Raw genomic sequence first — 18,305 nt, forward strand, 5'->3', positions numbered from 1 at the left:
TTTAGAATCATTATTTTTTGCCCTTTTCTACAAAGAATAAAGAACCCAAAGTAGAACCATTCCTCTAGAGATACAGTTTAATAATGGCCCATCGAGAGTGTTTTCTGCTTGTATATTTTCCTAAAGATTAATACATACTGATCCAGAGCTGATACAAACTACCCTAGGGCAAAAAAAGCAATTATTTGACATCTGTGCAACAGAAAAATAGACTAAGAGACAGGAGTCCTGGGCTCTAACTATCTCTATGATCTCACTTATCCTGCTTTCTTTTCTGTAAAAATAAGGGAGGTAAATTAGCTTATCTCTGAGGCTCCATAATTTTATGGAAAAGATCATTTATGGCCACTTAATCTGTTTCCATGTTTAGGATAAATACGAGTTTTCTGGGTCCAATGAGACAAAGAGGTCATAGACAGCCAGAAACAGTTGGCTTTAGAAATTACATTCTGACCAGTGATGTCAGATGTGTTAATCAGGTTCAGGAAATAAAAGCCATTCTTATCCTATCCACAAAGGAAAAGGGAGGCCTCATCACCTAGAACAGATGAGTCACCTACCCAAAGCTGTGTGGATAAAGTCATAGTACATACATACAATGCAACACCATGCAGAAAGCAAAAACAATGAGGCAGATCCTTGGTGCTGACGTGGAAAGATAACAATGTCACATTTTTCTGTCATTTTTTTTCCTTTGCACCTTGAGCTGTAACTGACATAAGTTGCATGTGTTGAAGCATGCATTTAATGAGCTTGACATATGTATACACCTGTGAAACCATCACAGTTAAGTTAGTGAACACATCTACTATCCCCCAAAGTTTCCTCATGCCCCCTCATAATCCATCCCTCCCTTCTTGCCCACCCCATCTCCAAGGAAGGGATGATCTGCTGTCACAAAAAAATTAGCTTGCATTTTCTAGAATTGCATATAAACAGAATCACGCAATATGTCCTCTTTTTTCTTTAGCTTCTTTCACTCAGCGTGATTATTCTGAGGTTCATCCCTGTTGCTGCATGTATCAGCAGTCCATTACTTTCCACTGCTGAATAGTATTTCACTGTGTAAACGAAGCACAGTTTATCCCTTCTCTTGTTGATAGACATCTGGGCTGTCTCTAGGGGTTTTTTTTATTATTATTATTTTTCTTTAGGGCTGCACCTATGGCATATGGAAGTTCCCAGGCTAGGGGTTGAATCAGAGCTACAGCTGCCAGCCTACACCACAGCCACAGCAATGCTGGATCCTTAACCCACTGAGCAAGACCAGGGATTGAACCCGCATCCTCATGGATCCTAGTCGAGTTCGTTAACCACTGAGCCACGAAGGGAAATTTCTGTCTCTAGGCCATAGCTATCCCCAATAAAGCCATTATGAACCTTCATGTACAAGTCTTTGTATGGACATATGCTTTTGCTTCAAGTCTTTGTATGGACACATGCGTTTGCTTGTCTTGAGTCAACACCTAGAAATGTAATTGCTGACTCACAGGGTAGGTGCACATTTAACTTAAGACACTAATAAACTGTTTTTCAAAGTGGCTGCACCATTGTACATTCCTACCAGCAAAACTCCTTCCAATATGAAGGTATAGAGATTAAATAAGCAAGTAGGCAGTCCTAGGGTGAGACAAGGAAAACAAAAATCCTCATGATTTGCAATCGCATGTATCACAGGGGACCATAACAGAGGTAGGTAAGCCTGCTGAGGGACGTCATCTCTCAGGGCACTGGTATAATCTAGAGGATGCATCCAAAGCAGGACTGAGTGAGCCCAGACATTTAAGAGAATTTCAGGAGACTGAAAATCAGAATCCCTAAGTTATCTTTTGCTCCTCCCCTCGAATTACAGAAAAGCATATAGAAAGCAATTTTTTTGTCTCAAGTAATTTTTTAATTTTTTTAATTTTCTAGGGCTGCACCTGCAGCATATGTAAGTTCCCAGGCTAGGGGTCGAATCAGATCTACAGCTGCCAGCCTACATCACAGCCATAGCAACACAGGATCCAAGCCGCATCTGTGACCTTCACCACACCTCATAGCAGCACTGGATCCTTAACTCACTGAGCAAGGCCAGGGATCAAACCCGTATCCTCATGGATACTAGTCAGGTTTGCTACCACTGGGCCACGGCAAGAACTCATTTCCCAAGTTTTTTGAATTCTTTATTGAAGTATAGTTGATTTATAATGTTTCAGGCATACAGCAAAAAAAAAAAAAAAGGATATATATATCTTTTTTTTATTCTTTTCCCTTATAGGTTATTATAATCCATTGAATATGGTCCCCTGTGCTATACAGTATTTGTTGATTATCCATTTTATATACAGTAGCATATATCTATTAATCCCCAACTCCTAATTTATCCCTCCCCTCCTTTCTCCTCTGGTAACCATAAGTTTATTTTCCATGTCTGTGAGTTTCTTTGTTTTATAAGTGAGTTCATTTGTATAGTTTAATTAGATTCCACATATAAGTGATCTCATATGATATTTGTCTTTGTCTGACTTCACTTAGTATGGTAATCGCTAGGTCTATCCATGTTGCTGCAAATGGCATTATTTCACTCTTTTTTATGGCTGAGTAAATATCCCATATCTATATCTATATGTGTGTGTGTATACACACACACATATCTTCTTTATCCATTTATCTGACAATGGGCATTTAGGTTGCTTCCATGTCTTAGTTATTGTAAATAATGCTGCTATGAACAACAGGGTGCATATATCTTTTCGAATTAGAGTTTTCATCTTTTCCAGATACATGCCCAGGAGTAGGATTGCTGGATCATATGATAACTCAAATTTTAGTTTTTAAAGGAACCTCCGTACTTTCTCCATAGTGGCTGCAACAATTTACATTCCCACCAACAGTGTAGGGACAGTTCCCTTTTCTTCACACCTTCATCAGCATTTGTCATTTGTGCATATTTTGATGATGGTCATTCTGACTGGTGTGAGGTAGTACCTCAATGTAGTTTTAGCCTGCATTTCTCTAATAATTAGCAATGCTGAGCACCTCTTCATATGCCTGTTGGCCATCTGGATGCCTTCTTTGGAAAAATGTCTATCTAGGTCTTCTACTCATTTTTAAATTTTTTTAATATATTGAGCTATATGAGCTGTTTGTACAGTTTGGAAATTATGCCCTTGTTGGTCACATCCTTTGCAGTTCTTTAATGATTAGTGATGTTGAACATCTTTGCATGTGCCTATTGAGCATATGTCTTCATTGGAAAATGTCTATTCATGGTTTCTGCTCACTTTTTAATTGGGTTGTTTGTGTTCTTGATGTTGAGCTATATGAGCTGTGTATCTATATATATTTTGGATACTAACTCCTTATCCATCATATGATTTGCAAATATTTTCTCCCATTCTGTAGGTTGTCTTTTCATTTTGTTTATGGTTTCCTTTGTTGTGCAAAAACTTTTAAGTTCAATGAGGTCCCATCTGCTTATTTTTGCTTCTGTTTCCACAACTGTAGGAGATGGGTCCAAAGAAATATTGCTGCGATTTATGTCAAAGGGTGTTCTATGTTTTTCTTTTGGGAGTTTTATAATATTTGGTCTTACATTTAGGTCTTTAATCCATTTTATTTTTATATATGGTATCAAAGAATGTTGTAATTTCATTCTTTTACATATAGCTGTCCAGTTTTCCCAGGACTACTTATTGAAGAGATTGTCTTCTCTCCACTATATATTCTTACAACCTTTGTTGTAGATTAATTGACCGTAGGTGGGTTTATTTCTGGACTTTCTATCCTGTTCCACTAATCTATGTGTCTGTTTTTGTGCCACTATCACACTATTTTGATGACTGTAGCTTTGTAGTATAGTGTGAAGTCAGGGAGCCTGATTCCTCTAGCTCCATTCTTTCTCAATATTATTTTGGCCATTCAGGGCCTTTTGTGTTTCCATACACATTTTGGAGTTATTCATTCTGGTTCTGTAAAAATCGCTGTTGGTGATTTGATAGGGATTGCATTGAATCTATAGACTGCCTTGGGTAGTATTATCATTTAAACAATATTGATTCTTCTAATCCAAGAACACAATATGTCTTTCCATCTGTTTGTGTCATCTTCAATTTCTTTCATTAGTGCTGTATTGTTTTCAGAGTACAGGTCTTTTGTAGAAAGCAACTTCTACCCTTAAACTGAAGTATAACTGAGTGTGGGGAAGAAATAAATCTTGTCAACTTAAGGTGAAAAGCCTATCGAGAATTTGAACACTATTATCAGAGCAAACAAAAATATAGGTAGTACATCTTATGCTAAACATGAGTGGAATGAAAAGAAGTTGACTGGAGGATATATAAATATGTGATGGAGTGAGGAGAAATAGAAAAAATTTGCACAATGGACAAAGAACCCATTCTGGAGAATATAAACATAGTAAAATAAGTAGCTTTCTTGTGAATGCTTTACACTTACAGAGGAACTTACACTTACACAGGAACTTAATAAAAATATAGATTTGATAAAGTATAAGAGCTCAAACACAATATGATGAAACAACAAAATTAGAGGAAAAAGGAAAACGGAGAGCAAAGAATAAATTAAAACTTCAAAAAGATCATTCATTCAAATAAGTAAATTAGATATAGCAAAAAGGAAGGGAAGGAGGGGAGAAGGGAGAAAAGGGAAGAAACAAAATGGCTGAAAATCAACACAACAGCACAGAGGAAAGGGTTGTGCGATTATGGTTGAAGCTTTCACCTTTCTTTCTCTTTTGCATTTGGTAGGGGAAAAAAGGACCGAAATGGAAGGTAAAGAAATCCAATGACCCTGAAGTGGAGAACTTAACCAGTGAAATAGAAAGAGTTCAGAGGATACAATACAGAAAAATTTTCCAGCAATGAAGAAAGAACTCATCAAGGGTACACTGCATATTAGGAAAAATGAAACAGGATGAGCACCACTGACATCTATCCTTGTTAAGTTACTAAACTTCAAGAAAAATAAAAGGAATTTTTTTAGGCTTATTCACACATGCATGCATGCATGCACATGCATGCACATACATGTCTGCGTGCACATGCGCGCGCGCACACACACACACACACACACACACACACAGTAAGTTACCTACAAGGGAGAAAAACAAAATGCTAGCTGGCCCCAGACGTCTTTACAGTTACATTCAGTGGCAGAAGACAGTGGAGTAATGTCTACAACATTCTAAGATTAATAAAGTGTGACCCAAAAATGTAATCTCCAGCTGCAACATCATTTAAATTCATAAAGGGACTGGGCAGATATTCTTAACATGACAGAATAAAATAAATATAGCACCCACAAGCCCTTTTTTTTTTTTTTTTTGTCTTTTTGCCATTTCTTGGGCCACTCCCACAGCATATGGAGATTCCCAGGCTAGGGGTCAAATTGGAGCTGTAGCCACCAGCCTGCGCCAGAGCCACAGCAATGCGGGATCCGAGCCGAGTCTGCAACCTACACCACAGCTCACGGCAATGCTGGATCCTTAACCCACTGAGCAGCGAGGCCAGAGATCGAACCCGCAACCTCATGGTTCCTAGTTGGATTCGTTAACCACGGAGCCATGATGGGAACTCCCCACAAGCCCTTCCTGAAGGAACTTCTCAATGGTAAAATCCAGACAATCAAGAAATAGGTCAAAGTAAAGGATTCAGAAGTATAGATAAACCATGGTCCAAAGCCTGGTTGTAAGCACATAAGCCTTTCAAATATGAACTAAAACTAAACAGACAAAAAGCAGATGATTTATGGTTTCATAACAGGATAGAAATGTTGTAATTCCTGACAAAGAAAAAATAATGTGATAAATAGAAAGTGGTAGTGGGGAAAGTGTTGGGAGGAAGTGTAAGAAAGCTAATCTCCTCCTCTTTCATAGCATAGTCCACAGGTAATGTTTAATATTGAAAAACATTTACAAAACGACATTACAAAATGACTGAATTACTGTTTGACCTAGCAACTCAACTCCTTAGGTATATTTCTTTTTTTTTTCCTTTTTTTCTTTTTTTTTTGTCTTTTCGCCTTTTCTAGGGCTACCCCCGCAGCATATGGAGGTTCCCAGGCTAGGGGTCTAATCAGAGCTGTAGCTGCTGGTCTACACCACAGCCACAGCAACACCAAATCCAAGCCGCATCTGCGGCCTACACAACACCTCACAGCAACTCAGGATCCTCAACCCACTGAGCAAGGCCAGGGATCAAACTCACAACCTCATGGTTCCTAGTCGGATTCGTTAACCACTGTGCCATGATGGGAACCCCCTTAGGTATATTTCTAAGAGAAACGAAAACATATGTCCATGCAAAAACTCATAACAAATGTTCATAAGAGCATTACTCGTAATAGCCCAAAAGTGGAAACAACCCAAATGACCATCAATAGATGAATCGATAAACAAATGAGGGTATGTAAATACATGGAATATTATTTGGCAATAAAAAAATAAAGTACTGACACATGCTACAATGTGGATGAACCTTGAAAACATTACATTAAGTGAGAGAAGGCAGTCACAAAGGATCACATATTTTATGATTTGATTTAAATGAAATGCTCAGAATAGGCAAATATATAAAGATTAAAAGTAGATCAGTGATGGAAAAGAATCTGAAAAAGAATGGATGTGTGCATATGTAGACATGAATCACTGTGCTGTAAAGCAGAAATGATCACAACATTGTAAATATACTACACTTCAATAAAACTTTAAAAAATGAAATAAGTAGATCAGTGATTGTTTAGGGATGGGGAAATATATGGAGGTGGTGGGGGCAGTGACAGCTAGAGGGTACAAGGTTTCTTTTTCAGGAGATAAATACTTCTAAAAGCAATTGAGATGATGATTGCACAATTCTGTGTATATACTAAAAACCAGTGAATTGTGCCCTATTAATGGGTGAATTCTATGATCTGTGAATTACAGCTCGATAAGGCAGTTACTAAAAAGATACTACAAAAAATGACTAACTGCTCAATGGTTTTCATAATATTTTTTTCTTAAGCTTAGAGGGATGTTAATGACTAATATCTTTTATGGTAAAGAAACATTTGTTTGAAGATTAGCAATTCCTGTATTTTATTTCAATGTTTTATTCTATTAAAACTCAATTAAAAAAAAAACAACAAAATTCACAGCAAAAGGCTGAGCAATCTTCTCGCAAATGGACCAGAAACCTTAAAAAAGATATCCTACTCCAGAAGACAAAGAGGAGGCCACATCAAGAGGTAGGATGGGTGATCACATGATATAAAAAAACCCCATGCCTCCCAGAAACTAACTGGTTCACAGAGACTCACCTACAGGAGTGAGAGTTCTCAGCCCCACATCAAACTCTCACATGTGGGGATCTGGCACTGGGAGAAAGAGCCCCTAGAGCATCTGGCATTGAAGGCCAGTAGGGCTTGTGCACAGGAGCTCCACAGGACTGGGGGAAACACAGACCCCATTCTTCAATGGCAAACACAGACTTTCACATGCACTGGGTTCCAGGGCAAAGCAAAGGCTCCATAGGAATCTGGATCAAACCTGACTGCAGTTCTTGGAGGACATCCTGGTAAAACAGGGGTGAATGTGGCTTGTTGTGAGGGAAGGACATTGGAGGCAAAGCTCTCGGAATATTCAACAGTGTGCCTTTCTCTGGAGGTGGCCAATTTGGGAAAATCTGGCACCACCCATCAGTCAGTGCTGAGAAGCCCCAGGGCAAACAACAATCCAGGTGGGATCACAGCCACGCCTATCAGTAAACAGGCTACCCAAAGACCCCTCAGGGACACAGCTGCCTCTAATCCCATCCAGAGACTAAGCCCCACCCACCAGAGGGATCAGAATCAGATCCACCTACCAGTGGGCGGCCATCAGCCCCTCCCATCAGGAAGCCCACAGCAAGCCCTTCTACCCACATCAACCACAAGGGGGGCAGACACCAGAAGTAAGAGAGGCTACAACTCTATTATCTGTAAGAAGGTCACCACACCAAAAACCTATAAAAATGGAAAGACAGAGAACTACAACTCAGATGAGGGAGAAAGGAAAAACCCCAGAATATCAGCTAAGTGATGAGGAGATTCTCAGCCTCAGGAAAAAGACATTAGACTGTTGATGCTGAGGATGATGCAAGACATTGGATATAAACTGGACGCAAAGATGGATAACTCACATGAAACACTGAGCAAAGACATACAAGATATAAAACTTAAACAAGAAGACATGCAAAATACAATAACTGAAATAAAAAATTCACTAGAGGCAGCCAACAGCAGAATACAGGAGGCAGAAGAACGAATAAGGAAGGTGGGGGACAGGTTGGTGAAAATCACAGATGCAGAAGAGAAAAGAGAAGAAAGATTGAAAACAAATGAAGAGAGTCTCAGAGAACTCTGGGACAATGTTAAATGCACGAACATCCGTATTATAGGGGTACCAGAAGAAGAGAGAGAGAAGGGGACAGAAAAAATGTTCCAAGAGATAATAGCCGAAAACTTCCCTAACATAGGAAAGGAACCACTCACTCAAATCCGGGAATCACAATGAGCACCATATAAAATAAACACAAGGAGGAACACCCCGAGACACATACTAATCAAACTGACCAAAATTAAAGACAAGGAGAAAATCTTGAAAGCAGCTAGGGAAAAGAAACAAATAACATACAAGGGAACCCCAATAAGGTTATTGGCAGATTTCTCACCAGAAACTCTGCAGGCCAGAAGGGAGTGGCATGATATACTTAACATGATGAAAGGACAAAACTCCAACCAAGATTCCTTTACTCAGCAAGGCTCTCATTCAGATTTGAAGGAGAAATCAAAAGCTTCACAGACAAGCAAAAGCTAAGAGAATTCAGCAACACTAAACCAGCTTTATGACAAATACTAAAGGAACTTCTCTAGGCAGAAAAGAAAAGGCCACAACCAGAAACAAAACTTCCACAAATGACAAGGCTCACCAGTAAAGGTATATATACGGTAAAGATACAAAATCATCCAGGCACAATAATACCACCAAAACCAGAAATCGTGAGAAGAGGAGGGTACAAATGCAGGACACTGGAGATGCACTTGCAATTAAGAGACCAACAACCTAAAACAATCTTGTGTATACATAGACTCTTATATCAAAACTTCAGAATACCTGCAAACCAAAAATCTACAATTGATACACAAACAAATAAGAAAAATCAACGCAAGTACAACACTAAAGAGAGTCATCAAACCACAAGAGGAGAGAACAAGAGGAGAAGGGAAGAAAAAAGAGCAACAAAAACAAATCCAAAGCAGTGAATAAAATGGCAATAAGAACATCCATATCAATAATTACCTTAAATGTTAATGGACTAAACGCCCCAACCAAAAGACATAGACTGGCTGAATGGATACAAAAACAAGACCCATATATATGCTGTCTTCAAGAGACCCACTTCACTTCTGGGGACACATACAAATGGAAAGTGAGAGGATGGAAGAAAATATTCCATGCAAACGGGGATCAAAAGAAAGCTGGAGTAGCAATACTCGTATCAGACAAAATAGACTTTAACATGAAGAATACTTTAAGGGACAAGGAAGGTTACTACCTAATGATCAAAGGATCAATCCAAGAAGGAGATACAACAATTTTAAATGTCTACGCACCCAACGTAGGTTCACCACAATGTATAAGGCAACAGCTAATGACCTTAAAAGGAGAAATCAACAACACCACAATCATAGTGGGGGACTTTAACACCCCACTTACAGCCATGGAAACATCAGCCACACAGAAGATCAATAAGGAAACACAGGCCTTGAATGATGCATTACACCAGATGGACTTAATAGATATTTATAGGACATTCCATCCGAAAGCAAGAGAATGCACATTCTTCTCAAGTGCACATGGAACATTCTCTAAGATTGATCACATCCTGGGCTACAAATCCAACCCTGGTAACTTTAAGAAAATTGAAATCATTTCAAGCATCTTTTCTGACCACAACGCTATATGACTGGAAATCAACAACAAGAAAAAAATCTGCAAAAAACACAAACACGTGGAGACTAAACAACGTGCTACTAAACAACCAATGGATCACTGAAGAAATCAAAGAGGAAATTTAAAAATACCTAGAAGCAAATGACAACGAAGTTATGACACTCCAAATCCTATGGGATGCAGCAAAAGCCGTTCTTTTTTTTTTTTTTTTGTCTTTTTGCTATTTCTAGGGCCACTCCCGCACGGCATATGGAGGTTCCCAGGATAGGGGTTGAATCGGAGCTGTAGCCGCCGGCCTATGCCAGAGCCACAGCAACTCGGGATCCGAGCCGCTTCTGCAACCTACACCACAGCTCATGGCAACGCCGGATCGTTAACCCACTGAGCAAGGCCAGGGACCGAACCCGCAACCTCATGGTTCCTAGTCGTATTCGTTAACCACTGCGCCACGATGGGAACTGCAACAAAAGCTGTTCTAAGAGGAACATTTATAGCAATACAAGCCCACCTCAGGAAACAAGAGAAAGGTCAAATAAACAAGATAACTTTACATCTACAGCAGCTAGAGAGAGAAGAACCAACAAGACCTAAAGTTAGCAGGAGGAAAGAAATCATAAAGATCAGAGCAGAAATCAATGAAATAGAAACAAAGAAAACCCTAGAAAAGATCAATGAAACAAAAAGCTGGTTCTTTGAAGAGATCAACAAAATTGATAAACCCTTAGCCAGAATTATCAAGAAAAAAAGAGAGAGCACTCAAATCAATAAAATTAGAAATGAAAAAGGAGAAGTAACAACAGGCATCACAGAAATACAAAGGATCATAAGAGACTACTATATATGAAACCATATGCCAATAAAATTGAAAACCTAGAAGAAATGGACAAATACTTAGAAAAGTACAATCTTCCAAGACTAAACCAAGATGAAATAGAAAAGATGAAGAGACCAATCACATGAACTGAAATTGAAACTGTGATTAAAAACCTCCAACATGGAGTTCCCGTCATGGCGCAGTGGTTAACGAATCCGACTAGGAACCATGAGGTTGCGAGTTCGGTCCCTGGCCTTGCTCAGTGGGTTAACGATCCGGCGTTGCCATGAGCTGTGGTGTAGGTTGCAGACGCGGCTCGGATCCCGCGTTGCTGTGGCTCTGGCATAGGCCGGTGGCTGCAGCTCCGACTAGACCCCTAGCCTGGGAACCTCCATACGCCGCGGAAGCAGCCCAAGAAATAGCAACAACACAACAACAACAAAAAAAAAACTTCCAACAAACAAAAGTCCAGGACCAGATGGCTTCACAGGCGAATTCTATCACACATTTAGAGAAGACCTAACACCTCTCCTTCTGAAACTATTCCAAAAAATTGCAGAGGAAGGGACACTCCCAAACTCATTCTATGAGGCCACCATCACCCTGATACCAAAACCAGACAAAGATTCCACAAAAAAAAGACTATAGGCCAATTGCACTGATGAACATGGATGCAAAAATCCTCAACAAAATACTAGCAAACCGCATCCAACAATACATTAAAAGGATTGTACATCATGATCAAGTGGGATTCATCCCAGGGATGCAAGGATTCTTCAATATCTGCAAATCAAACAGTGTGATAGACCACATTAACAAATCAAACAGTGTGATAGACCACATAAAAACCATATGATCCTCTCAATAGATGCAGAAAAAGCCTTTGACAAACTCCAACACCCATTTCTAATAAAAACCCTTCAGAAAGTGGGCATAGAGGGAACCTACCTCAACATCATAAAGGTCATATATGACAAACCCACAGCGAACATCATTCTCAATGGTGAAAAGCTGAAAGAATTCCCGCTGAGATCGGGAACAAGACAAGGATGTCCTCTCTCGCCACTACTCTTCAACATAGTTTTGGAAGTCCTAGCCATGGCAATCAGAGAAGTAAAAGAAATAAGAGGAATCCACATTGGAAAGGAAGAAGTAAAACTACCACTCTTCCCCAATGACATGATACTATACCTAGAGAATCCTAAAGACTCTACCAGAAAACTGTTAGAGCTCATCTATGAATTTGGCCAAGTCGCAGCATACAAAATTAATACACAGAAATTGATGGCATTTCTATACACTAACAATGAAAGATCAGATAGAGAAATTAAGGAAGCAATCCTGTCTACCATCGCATCCAAAAGAATAAAATACCTAGGAGTAAACCTACCTAAAGAGACAAAAGACCTGTACTCTGAAAACTATAAGACACTGATGAAAGAAATCAAAGATGACACAAATAGATGGAAAGATATGCCATGCTCGTGGATTGGAAGAGTTAATATTAACAAAATGACTATACTACCTAAGGCAATCTACAGATTCAATGCAATTCCTATCAAATTACCAAGGACATTTTTCACAGAACTCGTAACAAAATATTTTAAAGTTTGTTTGGAAGCACAAAAGACCCAGAATAGCCAAAGACATCCTGAAAAAGAAAAATGGAGCTGGAGGAATCAGGCTCCTGGACTTCAGACTACACTACAAAGCAACAATCCTGAAAACCACGTGGTACTGGCACAAAGACAGACATATAGATCCATGGAACAAGATAGAAAGCCCAGAATTAAACCTATGCACCTACAGTCAGCTGATCTATGACAAAGGAGGCAAGAATATACAATGGAGAAAGGACAGCTTGTTCAATAAGCGGTGCTGGGAAAACTGGACAGCCACATGGAAAAGAATGAAATTACAACACTCCCTAACACCATACACAAAAAGAAACTCCAAATGGATGAAAGACCTAGATAGAAGACCAGACACTATAAAACTCATAGAGGAAAACATAGGCCAAATACTCTCCAACATAAACAACACAACATCTTCTCAGATCCACCTCTTAGAGTATTGACAATAAAAACAAAAATAAACAAATGGGACATAATCAAACTTCAAAGTTTCTGCACAGCAAAGGAAACCCTAAACAATATGAAAAGACAACCCACAGAATGGGAGAAAATCTTTGCAAATGAATCCACTGACAAGGGATTAATCTCCAAAAGTTATAAACACCTTCTGCAGTTCCATACCAAAAAAAACAAACAACCCCATCCAAAAACGGGCAGAAGATCTAAACAGACAGTTCTCCAAAGAAGACATACGGATGGCTAAAGAACACCTGAAAAGATGTTCAACATCACTCATTTTTAGAGAAATGCAAATCAAAACCACTATTTGATACCACCTTACACCAGCCAGAATGGCCATCATCAAAAAAGTCTACAAACAATAAGTGCTGGAGAGGGTGTGGATGAATCCCCTGTTGGTGGGATTGTAAATTGATGCAACCACTGTGGAAAACAGTGTGGAGATTCCTCAGAAAACTATAAATAGAACTACCCTTTTATCCAGCAATCCCACTCCTGGGCACCCACCCAGAGAAAACCACGACTCGCCAAGACACATGTACTCCAATGTTCATTGCAGCACTCTTTGCAATAGCCAAGACATGGAAACAACCTCAATGTCCATCGACAGGGGAGTGGATCTAGAAGAAGTGGTACATATACACACTGGAATATGACTCAGCCATTAAATGGAACGAAATATCGGCATTTTTTGCAACATGGATGGACCTAGAAACTATCATGCTAAGTTAAGTCAGTCAGACAATGAGACACCAACATCAAATGCTTTTGCTGACATGTGGAATCTGAAAAAAGGACAGACTGAACATCTTTGCAGAACAGATGCTGACTCACAGACATCGAAAAACTTATGGTTTCCAAAGGAGACAGTTTGAGGGGGTGGGGGGATGTGCTTGGGTTGTGGGATAGAAATCCTGTGAAACTGGATTGTTATGATCATTATACAACTACAGATGTGATAAATTCATTTGAGTAATAAAAAAAGAAAAAAAAAGGAAATTCAAGTAAAATTGAACAGTTTTTAATTTAATGTATAATGATCCAATATTATAATGTTTTTTCAATCTATCCATCCACCTACCCTTGTATCTACATTTGTGCACAAGATACCTGAAATAATTTTCACGTAATACGAATATGGGGTAGGAGTTCCCATCATGGCTCAGCGGAAACGAATCTGACTAGTATCTACGAGGATGCAGGTTCAATCCCTGGCCTCTCTCAGTGGGTTAAGGATGTGTTGTTGCCATGAGCAGTAGTGTAGGTCACAGATGCAGTTCATTCGTTCATTCGGATCTGGCATTGCTGTGGCTGTGGCGTAGGCCAGCGGCTATAGCTCCAATTCGACTCCCAACCTGGCAACCTCCATATGCCGTGGTACAGTCCTAAAAAGACAAAAAAGACAAAAAAAAAAAAAAAGGAATACTGGGGTAGTAGGAATTTGGGTGATTGTTGCCTTCTTTATTGTTTCCTACACTGGCTAAATTTTTAATAATGAGTATGTGTTATTTCTATCTGTCTTCAAATTGTTCTTACAAAGAACAAAGTAAATATGCCAAAATGTTAATGTTTATATGTGGGTTGCAGGACTAGGGATGTTCTTTCTCTTCCTCCTTTATCCTCTGTTATACTTTCCAAGTTTTCCTATTATGAACGTCTATCACTTTATAAATAGAAGCAAAAATACAAGAATTAAAGGAATGTGTGGCATTTCTTTAAATGGTTGCTTGGTCCTTACCTGGGCTCCTTCTGTTGCTCCTGAATGATCTTTCTTCCTGGCCAGACATCACCCAGCTGTGACTGATGGAGGAGGGACTGTCCCACTGTCTCTCTTTTATTCACTTCAAGACAAATAAAACCATGGCAGAGGGGTGATGATGAGGGGGAAAGGGAAACACAGCATGCTTGCAGAAAGGTTGGCAACACCATCTTCATATTCCCCACAAATGGGCTGAGCCCACGGAGGAACGCCACCACCAGTAGGAATGCACTAGGATTCCACACAAGAGGATCCATCCCTAAAGTCAAGCACCTCAAGGTTCGGTACCTGCAGGTTTGCGGCGCAGGGACATCCTGATTATCTCACTGCCTGTGCGGTAAGCAAAGCGATTCACTTTCTGGTCATAAAACCAGTCTCCAGTTGCCTTCTTCAACTCTCTGGGAAGAAATAAAAGAAAATAACAGATGGATTTTTAAAATGGGGAGCTTGAGGTTGGTATATGCAAACTATTACATTTAGAATGGATAAGCAATGAAGTATACTGTACAGCACTGGGAATTATATCCAATCTCCTGGGATAAACCATAATGGAAAATAATGTAAGAAAAGGAATGTGTATGTGTGTATATATATATATATATATATATATATATATATACACACACACACACACACACACACATACATATATATGACTGGGTTACTTTGCTGTATAGCAGAAATTGGCACCACACTGTAAATCAACTATACTTTAATAAAAAATTTAAAAAATAAAAAATAGAAGTTCCCGTCATGGCTCAGTGGTTAACGAATCCGACTAGGAACCATGAGGTTACGGGTTCAATCCCTGGCCTCGCTCAGTGGGTTAAGGATCTGGTGTTGCCATGAGCTGTGGTGTAGGTCGCAGATGCGGCTCGGATCTGGCGTTGCTGTGGCTGTGGTGTAGGTTGACGGCTACAGCTCCAATTAGACCCCTAGCCTGGGAGCCTACATATGCCACAGGTGCAGCCCTAGAAAAGACAAAATAAAATAAAATAAAATAAAATAAAATAAATAAAAAATAAATAAATAAAATGCCCCTAGAGGAGTTCCTTGGTGACACAGAAGGCTAAAGATCAAGCATTGTCACTCCTGTGGCTCAGGTCACTGCTGTGGTGCAGGTTCAATCCCTGGCCCGGGAACTTCCACATGCCATAGCCATGGCCAAAAAAAATTTTTTTAAATGGCCCTTGACATTTAACCAAAAAAGTCCAAGGGGAGAAATCCTAACAACAACTAGGGCTCCATTTCTTCTCTCTTCTCTGCCATAAGTAACACTCACATTTCCTTGGCGCACACCTTGCACCTCCAGGTACCATTGCTTTCCTGGATGCGGCAGTCCCGACACACTAGGTGATTACAACCCCGACAAGTGTTGGTCTTGGGAGTCAAACGGCCCAGGCTCTCCTGGCACCGGGCACAGGTCCGATCACTATAGTGTTGGCTGCCCCTCTTGGCCCCTTTCCTTTTGATCTCCAGTAACTCATTCTTCAGTTTCCTGCCAAGACCCAAGAGAAATACAAGTGATTCAGGATGTGCATAAGTCAGACAGAGAGAGGTTGAGGGGTAGAGACAGTAAGACTATTTGGCTCTGCGAAAGCAACAGCCTCAGAGCCCAACCTGACCCAATGAGGAGTTGTAAACTTCATATACAAGTTCCTCTGAAAGTCACATGAGAAGTATAAGAAAAAATTTGGGTATCATTGGTGAAAGGCTGGGCACCCATACTTTTGCGGGGATTCTTACCTAATCCTTTTCTCATCTGCTTTTCGGAGCTCCTCATCTCGTTGTAGAACATTAAGGATCAAATCCCTTTCCACCTCAGACAGAAAGGAGAGGTCAAGTATCTCTGACATGATGGACTCTATTTTTCTTCTCCTCTTCTTTCTTCAAGGCTACCAGACCAGGAGAGCTACCAGAGTTGCCTGAAATAAGATGAGAACTAATTTCACACAGGGAGTTTATTCCAGAAGAGGCCCATGGCCCTAGAGCCTTTTGATAGCCTACTTCCCCCTTGAGCCAGGCTCCAGAAATAACATAGAAGTATCTGAGCTATTTAACATACCTATTTCCATATGAATCCTATCCTGAAAATAAAGAGGCTTTGGTTTTTCAAGAAGAAAATCTTATTCATGACCCTGGCAAAGGGTTGGGTCTTTTAGCATAAGCATCTTAAGTCTGAAAAGAGCAAAATAGCTGAGTCAAACTCCCCCTCCACCAAGTGGATCTTCCATTGCTCAATTTTCAGTATTTTTAAGGTTCTCAAGTCACAAGTCTCTTAAACCAAATAATCAGTTAGTTGGTTTCTATAGTGGAGCAAACCACACAAGGACCTCTGCCAGTGAAGCCCATTGCACCTTTCCTGACCAGCTACCAGGTTCCCAGGATGTGGTCAGCTTCCTGCTACACTTCCAAACTTCTAGCACCTACTGTCTTCCAAAGTTATTGCTACCACAACCTCAAAAACATGTTTACCTATTTCATGCACATTTGTTGAGCATCCACTCCGAGAGGCATTGTGCAAAGTGCTGGGGATACAGAGATGAGTAAGACACAGTCCTGTCCTTAAGAAGTTCACAGAGTAGTAGGGGAGACAGATTCACACAAATATAGTACAATGTACTAAGCACTATTAGAGGGATAATACATTGTCATGGGAACTTAGAGAAGGGAGTAACTAATTCTATCTTGCCTAGAGAGAGCTATACATGTAGAAAGTTCTTACAGAATAGGTGGATTTTACCTTATAGTACAGAATATGTATTTGTTGGCTCAGGAGAATGGTAGGAAATATAGGTTGGGGCCATATTAAATATCTCTCAAATACTCTTAAAATTTAGGATTTTTAAATTGATTACACAGACAATAGAAATCCACCAGACATCTTTGTTGTTGCTTTGTTTTTGTTATTAGGAAAACACATCCTCGAAATCATTTTACAAAGAACACTCTGGATATACCACAGAAGACTGATTCAAAAGACAAATTGGAGGAGTTCCTGCTGTGGTGCAGTGGGTTAAGAATCTGACTGCAGGAGCTCCTGTCGTGGTGCAGTGGAAACGAATCCGACTAGGAACCATGAGGTTGTGGGTTCGATCCCTGTCCTCTCTCAGTGGGTTAAGGATATGGTGTTGCCGTGAGCTGTGGTGTAGGTCGCAGGCGTGGCTTTGATCTGGTGTTGCTGTGGCTGTGGTGTAGGCTGGCAGCAACAGCTCCGATTAGACCCCTACCTAGCCTGGGAACCTCCATATGCCTCAGGTACGGCCCTAAAAGGCAAAAAAAAAAAAAAAATCCGACTGCAGATAAGCAATGAAATCCTGCTGTATAGCACTGAGAACTATATCTGGTCACTTATGATGGAGCCTGATAATGTGAAAAAAAGAATGTATATATGTATGTGTATCTAGGTCACCTTGCTGTACAGTAGAAATTGACAGAACACTGTAAGCCAACTATAACAGAAAAAATAAAAATCATTTAAAAAATAATAATGTTAAAAATTTTCACATTAAAAATTTTAATTTGTATTAGTAAGGTTTTAACTAATACAAACTACACCAAAACTTAAAATTGTGGCTACAAAGGAACTGAAAACAAAAATTTCTTACTTCAAAACTAAATACGAAGGGCTCGTTTTTCAAATGTTTTCTAATAAATAATGCATTT

General features: G+C 39.7%; 1 protein-coding gene across 1 annotated transcript in view; it reads right to left on the minus strand.

The window, feature by feature from the left end:
* SYTL4 (synaptotagmin like 4) overlaps positions 1–18,305 on the minus strand; it is a 69,703-nt gene that overhangs the window by 21,053 nt on the left and 30,345 nt on the right. The window contains exons 2-5 of the mRNA XM_047765167.1: positions 16,386–16,564; positions 15,922–16,137; positions 14,928–15,037; positions 14,619–14,721 (exon numbers count right to left, since the gene is read on the minus strand). Coding sequence (XP_047621123.1) covers positions 14,619–14,721; positions 14,928–15,037; positions 15,922–16,137; positions 16,386–16,495 — 539 coding nt within the window. The 5' untranslated portion in view covers positions 16,496–16,564. The remainder of the gene's footprint in view (positions 1–14,618; positions 14,722–14,927; positions 15,038–15,921; positions 16,138–16,385; positions 16,565–18,305) is intronic.

The sequence above is a fragment of the Phacochoerus africanus genome, chromosome X (assembly GCF_016906955.1).
Source record: "Phacochoerus africanus isolate WHEZ1 chromosome X, ROS_Pafr_v1, whole genome shotgun sequence".
NCBI classification, from domain to species: domain Eukaryota; kingdom Metazoa; phylum Chordata; class Mammalia; order Artiodactyla; family Suidae; genus Phacochoerus; species Phacochoerus africanus.